This window comes from Cervus canadensis, chromosome 9, assembly GCF_019320065.1.
Source record: "Cervus canadensis isolate Bull #8, Minnesota chromosome 9, ASM1932006v1, whole genome shotgun sequence".
Taxonomy (NCBI): domain Eukaryota; kingdom Metazoa; phylum Chordata; class Mammalia; order Artiodactyla; family Cervidae; genus Cervus; species Cervus canadensis.
The window spans coordinates 10,071,097-10,087,321 of NC_057394.1; the positions used below are offsets into that span (position 1 = coordinate 10,071,097).

Genomic DNA, 16,225 nt, shown 5'->3' on the forward strand with positions numbered 1-16,225 from the left:
TGTCAATCACCCCAGAGCGCTCACAGGGGCACCCCACTCAATCTCATTACTGAATCCTAAGGGTAGGACTACAATACTCACCGGGAACCACAGTTCAAACAGCAGGCTGCCTGGCCAACATGAGTCATAATGACTCCTTCCCTGATTTTAGGTTTTGGCGTTAATGCAATAAATATCAGGTATTTCTCATTTAAGTCCAACGTTACAATACACAGACAAAGCAACAAAATATTGGTAAGTTCAATTTAGGAATCTAGATAGGAAATACAGTCAAAGGTTGAAGTACAGAGCCATTTGATCCCATTTAAAAACAAAAACTCACAGCCCTAACTTCATGTTTAAAACAAATATAACAATATTTTGCTGTTTCTTATGGGAAGGTTTACTAGTCTTTTCACCTGAAAACACACATACATAATTATCATAAAAGTAAATTAAGTTATCTAACATGCATTTTGAGAAGTACAAACACAACAATCTCTAAATTCTCATAATTATTTGTTCCCACCATTCACCAAACTAATGAAGCGAGATCTGACTTCCCATTTAAAAAGTCTTAGTCACCAAAACTATCAGAGATCTCATTACTTATTATTTCTTAACTTCTCTGGGGCTACCTCAAATCATAGTACATTAGGTATAAAACCCTACAATCCACTTCTGCCTTTTACATCAATATTATATTATTAAGGTCCTCAAACAAATAAAATCTCCCACATCAGCCCTCTGCCTAAAATCAAATGAATTTATTCCATAAATCTGTGTCTTCTGGCTCCAGAATTTTATGCAATGGTCCTAATAATTTCCACTTTATAAGGTATTATAATTTTTTTTTTTTTTTTTTTTGCTACACCACATGGCATGTGGGATCTTAGTTCCCTGACTAAGGGCTGAATCCACACTCCCTACAAAGGAAGTCTGGAGTCTTAACTCTTGGACTGCCAGGGAGTCCCCAAAATTTTTTAATATCTGTTAGTACAGTTACCTCTTCGATTTTCCTCAAAATTTCCTAGGCTATTCTTGCATACTTTTTGTCAATTCCCCTTCCTCATTACATTATTAGATTTATTGGGATTTAATACAAAAACACAGATCTAGAAATAAGTAGCATTTACAATATTGCTTCCCCATAAAAAAAGAAGTCCTCATGTAAGTCATACAAATTCACTTTAAATTCATATGGTAAAGTGTTTTATCTTCGGCACTATTTCCATCAGGTTGAACTTTTTTTAAGTTGTATTTCTACCTTGTTAATGTTTAGGAAATCCATAGATATTTGTATTTGTTTTTTTAACTATCATAGAGGCTTTCCTCACTGTTTCTAAAGGTTTATTCAGTTGCCGGTGTAACTGGAAACTCAGTACTATCTTATTATTTCTGCCTTTCCCGTTCACCATTTTATAACTCTCGCCTAACTGCATTGCCAAGTACTTCTTGGATGCTACTAAATATCAGTGGTGATAGTAAAGGCATGGGTCTTCATCCAGACTTGTATGAGAATGCTTCCTATAAGGTATGACTTAATTTTTATTTTGGGACAGAAGTAGTTATCTGATCCTGTCTTACTAAGGATTTTACAAGAGGAAGACAGTGAATTTCTTTTAAATGACATTTAGGCTTCTATCAAGGTGATCATACAGTTTTCCTCCACTAACCCATTAGTATATTCAATTAATAGTGTCTAATATTAAAACCGTATTGAAATGTCATGAATACACTCTGCATGGCTGCAGCATTTTAGTTAAATAAATTTTATTCTAGTTCCTATTACTTAGGATTTTTCTATCAATATATATAAATCATTGTAATTTTATTTTCTGCTTACTATCTTTGCCCAGATTTTGATTTCCAAGTGACCAGGCTGGTTTCAGAAAAAAGAAATGGAAATCTATTTTTCTTTCTCTAAGTCTAGAGCAATTTAAATAGCGTCAAAATTTCTTGCTTCCTGAAAACTGCAAAGATTCCTTGTGACAGTCTCTAGACCTAGACACTCAAGAGTTCTTTAGTCGTTTTCTACCTTACGCAGGTGTTTTCGGGCACGGGGTTGTGGGCCTATACGTAATTACTTGTCACCAATTTTATAAACTGAGCAAAACAAAATACTCAGTAATTTTAAAGGCTTTCAAAAGCATGTTAAACCCCACTTTCAATAATGTATTAAACCAGCAGGCAATTAGCCAGGATAGATGACTTAAATATCTTTATGAACCAACCAGTCCTAAAACACATCTATAGAACACTCCACCCAGCAACAGCAGAATATAATCTTAAATTCACATGGAACATTCTCCAGAATAGTTCATGTGCTAGTCCATAAAACAAACATCAAAAACTTTCAAAGGATAGAAAAAGAAAAAACACATTCTCTGACAAAAGCTGAAGGAAATTAGAAATCAGTAACAGAAAGAAATTTGGGAAATTCATAAATGTGAATTAAACAACAAATCCCTAAATAATAAGCGGGTCAAAGAAAAAATTACCAGGGCAAACAGAAAATACCACGAATAAAAATGAAAATACACAATGTCAAAACACGGGATGCAGCTAAAACAGTAAGAGAAAAATGTATGGTGAAACACCTGTATTAAAAAGACCTCAAAACAGCCTAGTCTTCTACCTTAAGAAATGTTTTTAAAAGAGCAAACTAAACCCAGAGCAAGCAGAATAAAGGAAACAAAAACCAATGTAAATATAAATGAAGCAGAGAGTTTAAAAGGAGAGAGATCAATGAAACCAAAAGTTGGTTCTTTGAAAAGGTCAATGAAACTGAAAATCTTCAGTTAAATTGACCAAGAAAAAAATGAAAAAATTCAAACTAAAATTTCAAAGGGTTTCCCTGGTGGCTCAGATGGTAAAGAATCCACCTGCAATTCGGGAGACCTGGGTCCAATCTCAGGGTTGGGACGATCTCCTGGAGGAGGGCATGGCAAACCCAGTCCAATATTCTTGCCTGGAGAATCTCCATGGACAGAGGAACCTGGCGGGCTACAATCTGTGGGGTTGCAAAGAGACGTGAGTGACTAATAAGCAGAGCACAGCACGGGAATGGAAGAGACATTACCACTGGCCTTACAGAAATAAAAACAATAAAGAAATACTACAAACAATCATTTAACAATGAACTAGATAACTTACAATGAAAAGTCTTCCCTAGAAAGAAACAAACTATAGACACTAACTCAAGAAGAAATAGGAAATCAAGAGATGGAATTAGTAATCAAAAAACTACTCACAGGGACTTCCCTGAGAGTCCAGTGGCTAAGACACCATCCTCCCAATGCAGGGCGCCCAGATTTGATCCCTGGTCACGGTACTAAATCCCACATGCCACAACTAAGTGTTTGCAAGCCGCAACCAAGCATCCCACATGCTACAACAAAGACTGACGATCCCGCGAGCTGCAACTAAGACTGCTGCGGGCAAATAAATAAACTTTTCTTAATGTTAAAAAAAAAACTTCCCACAGAGAAAAGCTCGGATCCAGATGGCTTCACTGGTGAATTCCACCAAACATTAAAGGAATAATTAATGACAACTCATAAACTTGCAAAACAACGGAAGATGAGGAAACAGCCCCATAGTGTAACATGAAGCCAGAATAACTCTGATACCAAAATAAAGACATCAAATGAAAAGTATAGACCAGTATCTCTCACAAATACAGATGAAAAATCCTCTACAAAACACCAGCAAACTGACTGCAGCAATATATACAAAGGACTATATACATTGTGGCCAAGTGTGATTTATCCCAGGAATGCAAGGCTAAACATCCAAAAATTAATTAATTAATGTAATATACCACATCAATGGAATAAAGGATAAAAACCACATTATCATCTCGGTAGACACAGTGAACACATTTGACCAAAATCAAACACCTAATCATGATAAAAACTCAACAAACTAGCAACAGCAGGGCACTTCCTCAACCTAATAGTGGGATTTGATGAAAATCCCAGAGCCTAAATCAAACTTAGTTATGGAATACTGAATGTTTTGTTCCTCACTTCAGGGGGAAAATAGAGTACCTGCTCTCACCACTACTTTTCAATAATTCTGAAAGTTAAAGCTAGGGAAATTAGGCAAGACTATAAAATAAAAAGCATCCAGTTATAAAAGAAAGAAGTAAATCTCTCTCTCTTTATACATGACATGATCTTCTAAGATCTTCTAATCCTGAGAAATCTATTTTTTTAACTATTAGAAATAATAAAGAAGTTTAGCAAGGTTGCAGGACCCAAATCACTATATGAAAATTAACTGTATTCCTATACACCTGCAATTAAAATAAAAACTGAAATTAAGAAACTGCAATTCTAGGGACTTCCCTGACAGTCCAGTGGTTACAATTCTGCACTTCCAATACGGAGGCCACGGGTTCAATCTAGGGAACTAAGATTCCTGCAAGGCATGCAGTGCAACCAAAAAAAAACAGAGAAAAGAAGAAGAAATTGCAGTTCTCATAGATCAGAAGTAATACTAAAATACTTAGGAATAAATACAGCAAAGTAAGTGAAAATCACTCTCCGAAAACTATAAAACTGTTGAAAGATTAAAGCAATGTAAGTAAGTGGAACAACATCAGATGGAATGTCCATGCTCACATATAGGAGGACTTTAGAATGTTGAGATAAAGATACTTCCTCAAATTGATCTACAGATACCACACAATGCCTATCAAAATACCAGCAGGATACAGTGTTCCACTGGGACCATTTTCCACTCATAAACCATTCTCCACAAATCTTTTCAAAGAATAATAAGGGCCTGGAGAATGACACAGAAAAGACAATTCAGACTTGATAAGAGGCTTAACCCCTATTTTGCTCTCTCTGGTCCTAACCATTTCCCACTGGAGGAGTTTACACTGTTGTTGACTCTGGCCTCATCCCTGGATGCGGTTGGACTAATCTCACCAGTACTTACAAACTGTTCTCCTGGGTGATGCCTGACTCTGAGACTGCTCTGGGTCAGTCTTCTCAAAGAAAGCAAGAGAATGTCCTCAACAGAGGAATAGGATAGCATACTATTTTAAGATAATCCAATAATAAGCAAGACTAGATAGAAAAACCACAAACCCTTCCTGCTGCTGCTGCTGCTGCTAAGTCTCTTCAGTCATGTCCAACTCTGTGCAATCCCACAGACGTCAGCCTACCAGGCTCCCGCGTCCCTGGGATTCTCCAGGCAAGAACACTGGAGTGGGTTGCCATTTCCCTCTCCAAAGCATGAAAGTGAAAAGTGAAAGTGAAGTCACCAGTTGAGTTCGACTCTTTGAGATCCCACGGACGGCAGCCCACCAGGCTCCTCTGTCCCTGGGATTCTCCAGGCAAGAGTACTAGAGTGGGTTGCCATTGCCTTCTCCAACAAACCCTCCCTAGAAGCATCTAAAAATTCTAGATTAAATATAACAAATTTCCTTTAAATGACCAGTCTGGCTTACAAGAAACCACAAGCAATCTCTAGGGATCAAAAACAAAGAAGCAACTAAACGTCAGACAGTATCCACTAGAGCCAACACCACTAATCTTGGAGAATGTAAGCAAGGATCTGGGTAACCTAGAGAATTTGAGTTTTAACTCTCAGAGAAAGGAACCATGTGTGAGGTGAAGATTTGAAGGGAAACTCCTACCTAAGGCCTTGCTGCTGAAAGATTACATCCTCAGTGAAGGGGGGGTTGGGGGTGGGGGAATGAATAAATAATCTATTAAGTAGGGAGTAGACAAATACTTATTATCAGCTGTGCTTCAAGGTTAAGGAAAAAGTCTCCTCAGGAAATTAGAAATCATGAGCCTATGTAACAGAAGGAGGGGTGTGGGAGAGTGTGTGTGTGTGTGTGTGTGTGTGTGCATGTGTGTGGTTTCATCTTGTTTTGCCCATCCTAATAATTCAGCAGCCTTCATGACAAGAAATGAATATAAAAATTAGTCAGTGACACCCTAGAGTGACTGGCAGAAGGCAGTAGAACCACCACCCGACAGGATTACATCTACAGCCAGATGATTATAGATTCTGTTCTTGCAGAATTCAACATTAAAGATACCAAATATGGTATCACAAAACAAAATCTACATGCATGAGGAAATAATCCATTGACAGGAAGAGTAAGAAATAGAAATAGGTATGCAGGAACTTGAAATAGTATGATAGAAACTTTAAAACTAAGTTAGGCTATAACTAAGACATGGAATGACTCAGATACGTAAGAAAAAAACACAAAACAAAAATCAGGCAGGGAAATCCCTGGTGGTCCAGTGGTTAGGCCATGAAGCATGTAAGATTCTTTCACTCCAGGTAATATTTAAAATGCTGACCTTTTGAAAATAAATACTGAAACATTTATAATACATCTGAATAGCATGCCTCGTTCATAATATCAACATTGTAAAGCTGGTTAGATATGGTTAGATATGCTAACCTTTGTTAAAGTGTTAAAAAAGCAAAATATGCTGTTAGATGAATTCACTTCTTTGTCCTTCTTGAGGCTGAAGAAGAAACCAAGCAGCAGATGTGGCCCTATTGCTAAGGCTTAAATCAAGCTCTGAGCATTCTAACTTAACCATCATTATTATTATCCTGTTCTTACTTATAGTATCCTTCCAGAAACCGACTTACAGAAGGTCATATTCGGGTGGAGAGGGAGGTGGGAGGGGGGATCGGGATTGGGAATACATGTAAATCCATGGCTGATTCATATCAATGTATGACAAAACCCACTGAAAAAAAAAAAAATAATAAAATAAAAAAATAAATAAATAAATAAAGTCCTTGTCCATTAAAAAAAAAAAAAAGGAAGTTTTGACTTGACCAGGCATTGCTTGCTTCCCATTGGGAAGCCTGGCAACTCTTATTCTAAACTATATATCATAATCTTTGGTTTAAAAAAAAAAAAGTAGCTAAAGAAGTTTTTAAAATATAAAAACTGCCACCTCTGCTTCAGGAAGGATAAATGTCAAAGACTTAAAACTCACACCAACTCTTTTGAAAGCAGTTTTGCCAAAGTCTAGGAAGTATCCAAAGCTAGGAATGTATGAGTGAGCAAAGTACTCATGTTCTTTGAGGTAACAGCTTACAGAAGCAGACTACTCTGGAACACCAATATTTAAATATAAATAAATAGGACAGAGTGAAAATATAAGTAATTTTGGACTATCCATGCCAACAGTAACCTCCAGGAGAACACAGCATAGATATCCTATGATATGAAAAAGAAAATTATAAGTGAAAGGTTGCTGTTAGGCTTGAAGTAAAAACAGTGATTGGCCACAATTCAGACACTTTTCTCTCTCAGTTTATCCATGAATGAAAACACGGCCTGAGCTAGATACACTGAAAATAAAAACAAGATGAGAAGAGTGTCCCAATTAAAATTAAATTAAAAAATTTTTAAATGAGAAGAATGAATTTTAAATCTACTACAAGCTTGATGATAACACAAGCTTTTTTCTAGAGGACTTTACTATTGGTAAATGCCTTAGTTTACCAATCAAGAATGACATTAAAGCAACAGTTTTCTCATTATTTCATGAATATATTGTAAAGATATAAACTAATGAAACTATCAGTTAAAACAAATTATTAGTAAAGAAGCCAGAAATGAATAGTCAAAAAAAAAAAATCAAACAATATGTACACAAAACAAGTTTTAATTGCTTGATTTAATTATTTTAAGCAAAAGATAAATATTTTAAATGTAGGGGCCAAAAAAGGAAGATAAGACAAAATGAAAGCTAGTGGAAGGGATGGAATTCCAGTTGAAATATTTCAAATCCTGAAAGATGATGCTGTGAAAGTGCTGCACTCAATATGTCAGCAAATTTGGAAAACTCAGCAGTGGCCAAAGGACTGGAGAAGGTCAGTTTTCATTTCAATCCCAAAGAAAGGCAATGCCAAAGAATGCTCAAACTACCACACAATTGCACTCATCTCACACACTAGTAAAGTAATGCTCAAAATTCTCCAAGCCAGGCTTCAGCAATACGTGAACCACGAACTTCCAGATGTTCAAGCTGGGTTTAGAAAAGGCAGAGGAACCAGAGATCAAATTGCCAACATCCGCTGGATCATTGAAAAAGCAAGAGAGTTCCAGAAAAACATCTATTTCTGCTTTATTGATTATGCCAAAGCCTTTGTGTGGACCATAATAAACTGTTGGAAATTCTGAAAGAGATGGGAATACCAGACCACCTGACCTGCCTCTTGAGAAACCTGTATGCAGGTCAGGAAGCAACAGCTAGAACTGTTCATGGAACAACAGACTGGTTCCAAATGGGAAAAGAAATATGTCAAGGCTCTGTATTGTCACCCTGCTTATTTAACTTATAGGCAGACTACATCATGAGAAACACTGGGCTGGAGGAAGCATAAGCTGGAATCAAGATTGTCGGGAGAAATATCAATAACCTCAGATATGCAGATGACACCACCTTTATGGCAGAAAGTGAAGAAGAACTAAAGAGCCTCTTGATGAAAGCGAAAGAGAGTGAAAAAGTTGGCTTAAAGCTCAACATTCAGAAAACTAAGATCATGGCATCCAGTTCCATCACTTCATGGCAAATAGATGAGGGAACAGTGGAAACAGTGGTTGACTTTATTTTTTTGGGCTCAAAAATCACTGCAGCCATGAAATTAAAAGACGCTTACTCCTTGGAAGGAAAGTTATGACCAACCTAGACAGCATATTAAAAAGCAGAGACATTACTTTGTCAACAAAGGCCCGTCTAGTCAAGGCTATGGTTTTCCAGTGGTCATGTATGGATGTGAGAGTTGGACTATAAAGAAAGCTGAGCACCAAAGAATTGATGCTTTTGAACTGTGGTGTTGGAGAAGACTCTTGAGAGTCCCTTGGACTGCAAGGAGATCCAACCAGTCCATCCTAAAGGAGATCAGTCCTGGGTGTTCATTGGAAGGACTCATGCTGAAGCTGAAACTCCAATACTTTGGCCACCTCATGGGAAGAGCTGACTCATTTGAAAAGACCGTGATTCTGGGAAAGATTGAGGGCAGGAGGCGAAGAGGATGACAGAAGATGAGATGGTTGCATGGCATCACTGACTCAATGGACATGGGTCTGGGTAGACTCCGGGAGTTGGTGATGGACAGGGAGGCCTGGCGTGCTATGGTTCATGGGGTCACAAAGAGTCAGACACCACTGAGAGACTGAACTGAACTTCTGAATAAAATTTTAAAGTCACAAAGACTGAAAACTCTTTGCATTAAATTACTATACGATAAAAGCTGACATTACCAATAGGTCCTGTTATCAAAAGTAGTGTGAAAGAGTGAAAAACAGTAACTTATCAAAGTACAACTATTTACATTTCATTCCATACAATTCCAATAATTTATATACTTTCCCCACGGAATATTTTCCTACTCATTCATAGTTTACTACTGCTACAAATGCCTGCTGTGGTAAAAAATCTCCAATAAAATTAGTTCTCATTCACCACTTTATGCTATGCCTTCTTTTGCTCATGTCCAATCAGCATTAGTCTTTCATTGATTTATCAAACTTTCAGCTGAACATGGTATAATATTTAGGAAGGTCAAACAGTTAAGAGCATCCCTTAGTGACATGGAGTTACCCTGTGGGGAAATGTGCTCCCATAAGGCAGCACTGTATAAACATTTCATTAATAGCTAGCTCTTTTAACTTTCTCATGCTCTGCCTAAATGTACTTGGTGACCAGAATCCCTCTACAAACTATTTATTCTAGTCTAGGCTTTTAAAGCCTCGAAAATAAAATAGTTAAGAGACATATTGAAGATATTATGATGCTTCCATTTTGCTTAATACAAGAGTACACAATAGGTATTTTTTAAATTGTGTACCTTTTCAGGCCAACAACAACAACAAAACCCTACATCTTTCACTTTTTTCTATTTGATCCAAAATAAGATCCTAACTCAAACAAAGCAAATATACTTACAGAACTAGCATCGACATCACTGTGGATGGCAACCGTCTTAATGCCCATCTTCTTGCAAGTTTTAATAACCTATATTAAAATACATTAATGTTATCTACAATAGTAATTCATGTTTAAAGGGATTTAATAGTAAAATTCACAGAGTAAAATGAAAAATAAGATTAAAATTCCACTCACCCGACATGCAATTTCTCCTCTATTAGCAATAAGAATTTTATCAAAAGTCTAAAGAGAGGGGGAAAAAACACATAAGAAACGGTTAACTCTCACTATAAGACCAGAAAACATCAAGCTTTGTTCGCACAGTCACCACTAGGCATGACCCTCACAGTGTTACTTCCTACATGGCATTAGATACTATGCACATGTTCACTTACAACCAGGCTGCTACTAAACTCATCTGGCAGGATCTGGCCTTATAATTACCCTGTTAAAAAAGTATCAATTGATAAGGTTCAATAATTCATAAAGGAACTACATTTCTTGCCAAAAGAAAATCTTCAAATGAGATTTCCGAAAACTAAAACTTTAGTCAAAACTGCTTAAGAGTTTACTTGATTGTTTTCTCAATTTAGAGAAATTCTAAATGTTACGTTTCTCAAAGTCAAGTCTGATATAATTTATATTCCATCTCTTTGGGATTGGGGCATAGCATTAAGTGGTATTTTCAACAACTCAGAATAGATAAACTAGTTATGCTTTTATCCAAAGAGTTCCAGACCACGCAGGTTATGCTATTTGAGTATAATGTTGAGCTAATGCTATTGAGTATAAATGTTGAGTATAACATTAAGTATAATGTTAAGGTTGAATAACCACATTTTGCAACAGCTAAAGCCACATAATAGAAAAAGATGTTCCATTTTGTGTAGGGTGAGAGACCTAAATTCTAAGCCCAACTCTGCCATTAATGACCTATTTCACTCTAAGTAAATCAGTCTCTGAGGATTGCAATCTCTTGATTTCCACATAAATAAACTGACATGGCATTCTAGTGGGAAACTATTTAACAAGGTTCTCTCCTGACTCTAGAACTGAACAAGCTACTCTTTTTAAAGAAATGCACACGAGCAATTGTAAGTAACTTGGATGCAATACATTTTAGTACACAATAATTGCTGGGTTAGTGAACTGTTGCACGTTAAATGGACCCTTTTTTAAAGTTTTAGTCATATTTCTAAAAGAAAAGCTAAAGGTATATATGATCTTAAAAGTACTCTTAAATAATTTAAAGTAATATGCTAATCTGACAGCAAATTACAAAATCTCAGAACTGCAAAAGGCCTTTAAAGTCTTGATTTAACCTTTATACCACACATGGGCTATCCCACCCAACTGAGACAAGCCTCCACCTGGGCCCAAAAAACACTCTAATCCCACCTAGGGCTTGGAGCTATAAAATCGTGTGTGTATGTGCACGTGCGCATTAAGTCACTTCAGTCGTGTCTGATTCTTTGTGACCCCATGGACTGTAGCCCAGCAGGCTCTTCTGTCCTTGAGATTCTCCAGGCAAGAATACTGGAGTGGAGCTATAAAATCGTGTGTGTGTGTGTGTGTGTGTGTAAAATTGTGTGTGCGTGTATGTGTTCAGTCATGTCTGACTCTTTGCGACTCTATGGGCTATCACTTGCCAGGCCCCTCTGTCCATCGGATTCTCCAGCCAAGAATACTGGAGTAGCATGCCATTCCTGCCGAAAAGGAAGCATACACTTTGAAAACCTGTTCCTACTTCCCTAACTGCATCTTTAAACACTGATTCAATATTAAGCAGACTACCTTAGATAAAAGCAGCACAAACCCTGGAACTTACACATTAAGCAACTGTTAGAGCAAACACAACAAATTATAATAACATCACAGGGAGTACAAACCCTATCCTAATTTCTATGGAAGAAGTAGAATGATGGTTAAGAGCTAGTCTGGAGCCAGCCTGGCCCAGTGAGAATCCCAACACTACCACGCATTCCTCTGAGGACAAGCCAGCCTACTGAACGCTCATTCCCCAGTTTGTAAAACGGGAGTAAGAAGAGCTACCTGACACGGAGGTTGCAGGAATCTGAATTCACACCGTAAAGGGTTTAGTGTAGGGCCTAGCATGCACTACACACTCAATATGTGTTAGCTAGAGTGTCTTTCTATGGTGTTGGAGAAGACTCTTGAGAGTCCCTCGGACTGCAAGGAGATCCAACCAGTCCATCCTAAAGGAGATCAGTCCTGGGTGTTCACTGGAAGGACTGATGCTGAAGCTGAAACTCTAATACTATGGCCACCTCATGCGAAGAGCTGACTCATTGGAAAAGACCCTGATGCTGGAAGGGATTGGGGGCAGCAGGAGAAGGGGACGACAGAGGATGAGATGGCTGGATGGCATCACCTACTCGATGGGCATGGGTTTGGGTAAACTCCGGGAGTTGGTGATGGACAAGGAGGCCTGGCGTGCTGCGATTCATGGGGTCGCAAAGAGTCGGACACGACTGAGCCACTGAACTGAACTGAGAGTGTCTTTATTAGATACTTTGGGCGGCAAACCAGATTACAAATCTAGGAGTGTGATTCTGTCTCACAGGGACAAATCTGTACCAGAATGACTTCGGCACTGGACACATTCCTACTCATCTCTATTCAGGGACTTCCGATGGTTATTTTATGTGCACCTTGATTGGGCCACAGGGTGTCCAGATGAGGCATTTTTCCTGACAGTGTCTGTGATGGTGTTTCCAGATGAGACTAACGTGAATCAGTGGACTTGGTAAGGCAGACAGCCCTCCCCAGTGTGGCTGGGCACCATCCAGTCCACTGAGGGCCTGACAGACTAAAACGTGGAGGAAGAGAGGACTAGTTCTGCCTGCCAGGTTGAGCTGGGACATTGGTCTTCTCCTACCCTTAGACCCGGGACTTACACCATCAGCGTTCCTGGTTCCCAGACCTTTGGACCTGGACTAGATTTACACACCAGCTTTCCAAGGTGTCCAGCTTGCAAACAGCAGACTGCGGTGGGACTTCTCAGCCTCCTTAATTATGTGTGTTGGTCGCTGCTCAGTTGTGTTGGACTCCCTGCAACCCCAGGGACTGTAGCCTGCCAGGCCCTTCTGTTCATGAGACTCTCCAGGCAAGAATACTGGAGTGAGGAGCCTTTCCCTTCTCCAGGGGGTCTTCCCGACCCAGGGATCGAACCCAGGTCTCCTGCACTGCAGGCAGATTCTTTACCAGCTGGGCCACCAGGGAAACCCAGGAATTAGGTGAGCCAATTAAAAAAAAAAAATTTCCATACATCTCTTATTGGTTCTGTTTCTCTGAAGAACCCTGACTAACAGAGGACTATTAATGGATTACCAATTAGTACACAAGTTCAATAAAGCTAATACCAATTAATCTTCCATACCTAAGATTTTAACCAAGTAAAAATGAATATGGTTCAGATCTTAGAAGGTAAAAATGGGGACACACAGTAGGGACACCGAGGCCCTTGCCCCAAAGGCAACAATTACTCCTAGTTTCCTGAATATTCTTCCAGATAGGTTATGCGTATAAAAGAATATACACACGAATAAATTTAAGCCAAATTTCACGTTTTTTTTGGCCACATGACGTAGTTTGTGGGAATCTTAGTTCCCTGACCAGAGATTTTTTTTTTTTTTTCTGACCAGGGATTGAATGAACCCTTGCCCTCGGCAGCCAGAAAGCAGTCTTAACCACTGGACCACCGGAGAACTCCCTAAACCAACTTTAAACCTCCCGTCTGCATCAACAAGTACAGGTAAATGTCAAGTGCATTTGATAACTTCAGTGTACAATATGGCACAATCACAACAAAGTGTGTTAAGTGCTGTGTTAAAAACAGCAAAAGGAGAGAGTGAACAGCACGTGTTAACAAGGCAGTGACACTGAAAGCAGATGGTAGCACTAAAAACTACAAGCAATTTCTAAGATAGCTCAAGCACAAAACACAGTATGGGGTACCGTGGCAAATAAAGCTGGGGTAAAAATGCCCAATTAAGAAAGGACTTATATGTCATTTAAAGACCTGGGACGGGGACTTCCCTGGTAGTCCAGTGGTTAAAATTCCGCACTTCCACTGCAAGAGGCACGGGTTCTATTCCTGGTCAGGGAACTAAGATCCCACAAACCTCTCTGCACGGCCAAAAACAAAAAATAATAAAATAAAATATATGAAAGTTAACTTCACCTGTGTATCTTTAATGTGGCTATTAGAAAATAAAAAATTACATATGTCCTGCAATTGTCTCCACTTTACATTTCTATTGAGCTACAGTCAATATAGATCCTTTATTCTCCAAATTTCAAGATTCTTTTGAGTAGTTGTATACTTTGGATATTTAGAAGACCACTTCATTCTCAAATAATCATTCAGATTAGCTCTACTTTAATGACATTCAATTTGAATCATTTCTTCTTAACCAAAACGCTTCAGCCTCTTTGATGCCTTCACTGTCACCGAATCATGTTTTACCTCCAATCACCACTTCCAGTTCCTTTATCTCTCCATTACGGGCCTCAGACATTATCATATACCAAGATTTTAACTGGAATTCCCTTATCCCAAAATTTACAATACCCATAACTGCCTTCACTCAAAAATAGTTACAAATATTAATGGGAAAAAAAATCAATTGTTTAATCAAAATCTCTCAACTGCCTAGGCTAAGAAAAAATGTATTAGTGATCCTGCTGAAAACAAGGGAAATACTTTGGAAATTTATTCAATTTGCAGTTTAGGTACAAATACAGAATTAAAGCCTCAGGTTGTGGTCCACAATGAAAAAAGGAATAAACACTGAACACCTATAAAACCTATGATGTACAGCAATAAAAAATGACACAGCATCAATAAAACGTAACCTGCCCAGTGAACACAATGTGGAGACAACGAAACATTTTAACTTAGCCATTAAAACTGTTTTTGAGATACTTACTTTCTCACTGGGATCATATCCAGCTGAACAGAGACTACGAGACACCACCAAGTACCGTCTTGAATAATGTGGAACACACTACCACAAGAAAGAAAAGGGAAAAAAAACGTGAAATAAACGACAGATACTTGAATGAGCTTTAAAAATATTTTTCAAGGTAATTCTTCCAGTATGCTTCTGGCTACAGTGTTTCATCAATCGATATATGTAGTTCTAAGCAATATACCTTAACTATAGAAGGTAAACCCCAACTAGACACATTCCCTGGGCACACATGAGAATCCAAAGACATCAAAACAATCTCCAGAAAAGTGTAAGAGTCAACAGGTCAAATAAAATCTGAAGGAAAGTCTTTCTGATCATGCACACAGATATAGCAGGATCAGAATGGCACATACCACACAGAACTTTATACAACATTAAACAAGCGTCTTGGCCTTCAAAGAGCTTCAATTTTAACAGGGCCCAGAAAATAACAAAAATATTTTTTATTTGCTAATGTCTGACACATGATTTCTTATTTTACTTATTCTGGTATAAACGTGGCTTGGCAGATAAAAATGAACAGGTAACACTAATAATCAAGTTCACTTTAATTCATTACCATAAACGTGTGTGGAAAAAAGTATATCTTAAGCCTTTAAAACATTAAGAAGAATCACTAATAAAGGTTATAGCAAAGGTTTAAGAAAATAATTTACCCTATAGTCACTGATGAAGGTAAACCAAGAGAAAAACGGGGTGAGGGTGGTGGCAAAAGGCAACAGGTAGTACATCTCAGAATTTTCTAACAGCGTAACAACTCAAATAGGAAGCAAATAATTTATGGCAACATTTTAAAATGAAAAAGATGAACACAGTTATTTTTTTTTTTGGAAGTATCAAGCACCAAATTACAAAATGTAATCTTTATACAGAAGTGAAAGTAACAAGAGACAAAAGATACACTTTACAAAATAAAACCTAGTAAAACTTACCACACCAAGTAAAAAGGACTAGTGATGAATAATGAGCTGAAAATGGGAAGAAAACTGACTTCACTACTGTCTCCCTTTCCCAGACCAAAATACTCTTACAGTTCTGCAAGCATCCCTGTGAATTCAAACTCCAATTTAGAAAACTAAGTCTCAAGAATTTTAATTTTTCAGAAATGTCAAGTCTAGGCTGCAATGGTAAGAAAATTTAAACACAGATCTGGTAAAAGCATTATTAATTTTTTTTATTTTGAGATAATATAAATAGAGGCACTTCCACATTAATACTAAACATCTGTGCAAAGAGATGATTTGGCCTTTAAAAAAAAAAATGTACCAAGGGGGTACACGACCACTTCTTTGTGACAGGGTTCCACTGCTCTCA

General features: G+C 37.9%; 1 protein-coding gene across 2 annotated transcripts in view; it reads right to left on the reverse strand.

The window, feature by feature from the left end:
• The window catches only part of PCCA (propionyl-CoA carboxylase subunit alpha), a 346,711-nt gene that overhangs the window by 320,824 nt on the left and 9,662 nt on the right, over window positions 1–16,225 (reverse strand). For both annotated transcript variants that reach the window (XM_043478360.1, XM_043478359.1), the window contains exons 2-4: window positions 14,867–14,944; window positions 10,110–10,157; window positions 9,933–10,001 (exon numbers count right to left, since the gene is read on the reverse strand). In XM_043478360.1, coding sequence (XP_043334295.1) covers window positions 9,933–10,001; window positions 10,110–10,157; window positions 14,867–14,944 — 195 coding nt within the window. The remainder of the gene's footprint in view (window positions 1–9,932; window positions 10,002–10,109; window positions 10,158–14,866; window positions 14,945–16,225) is intronic.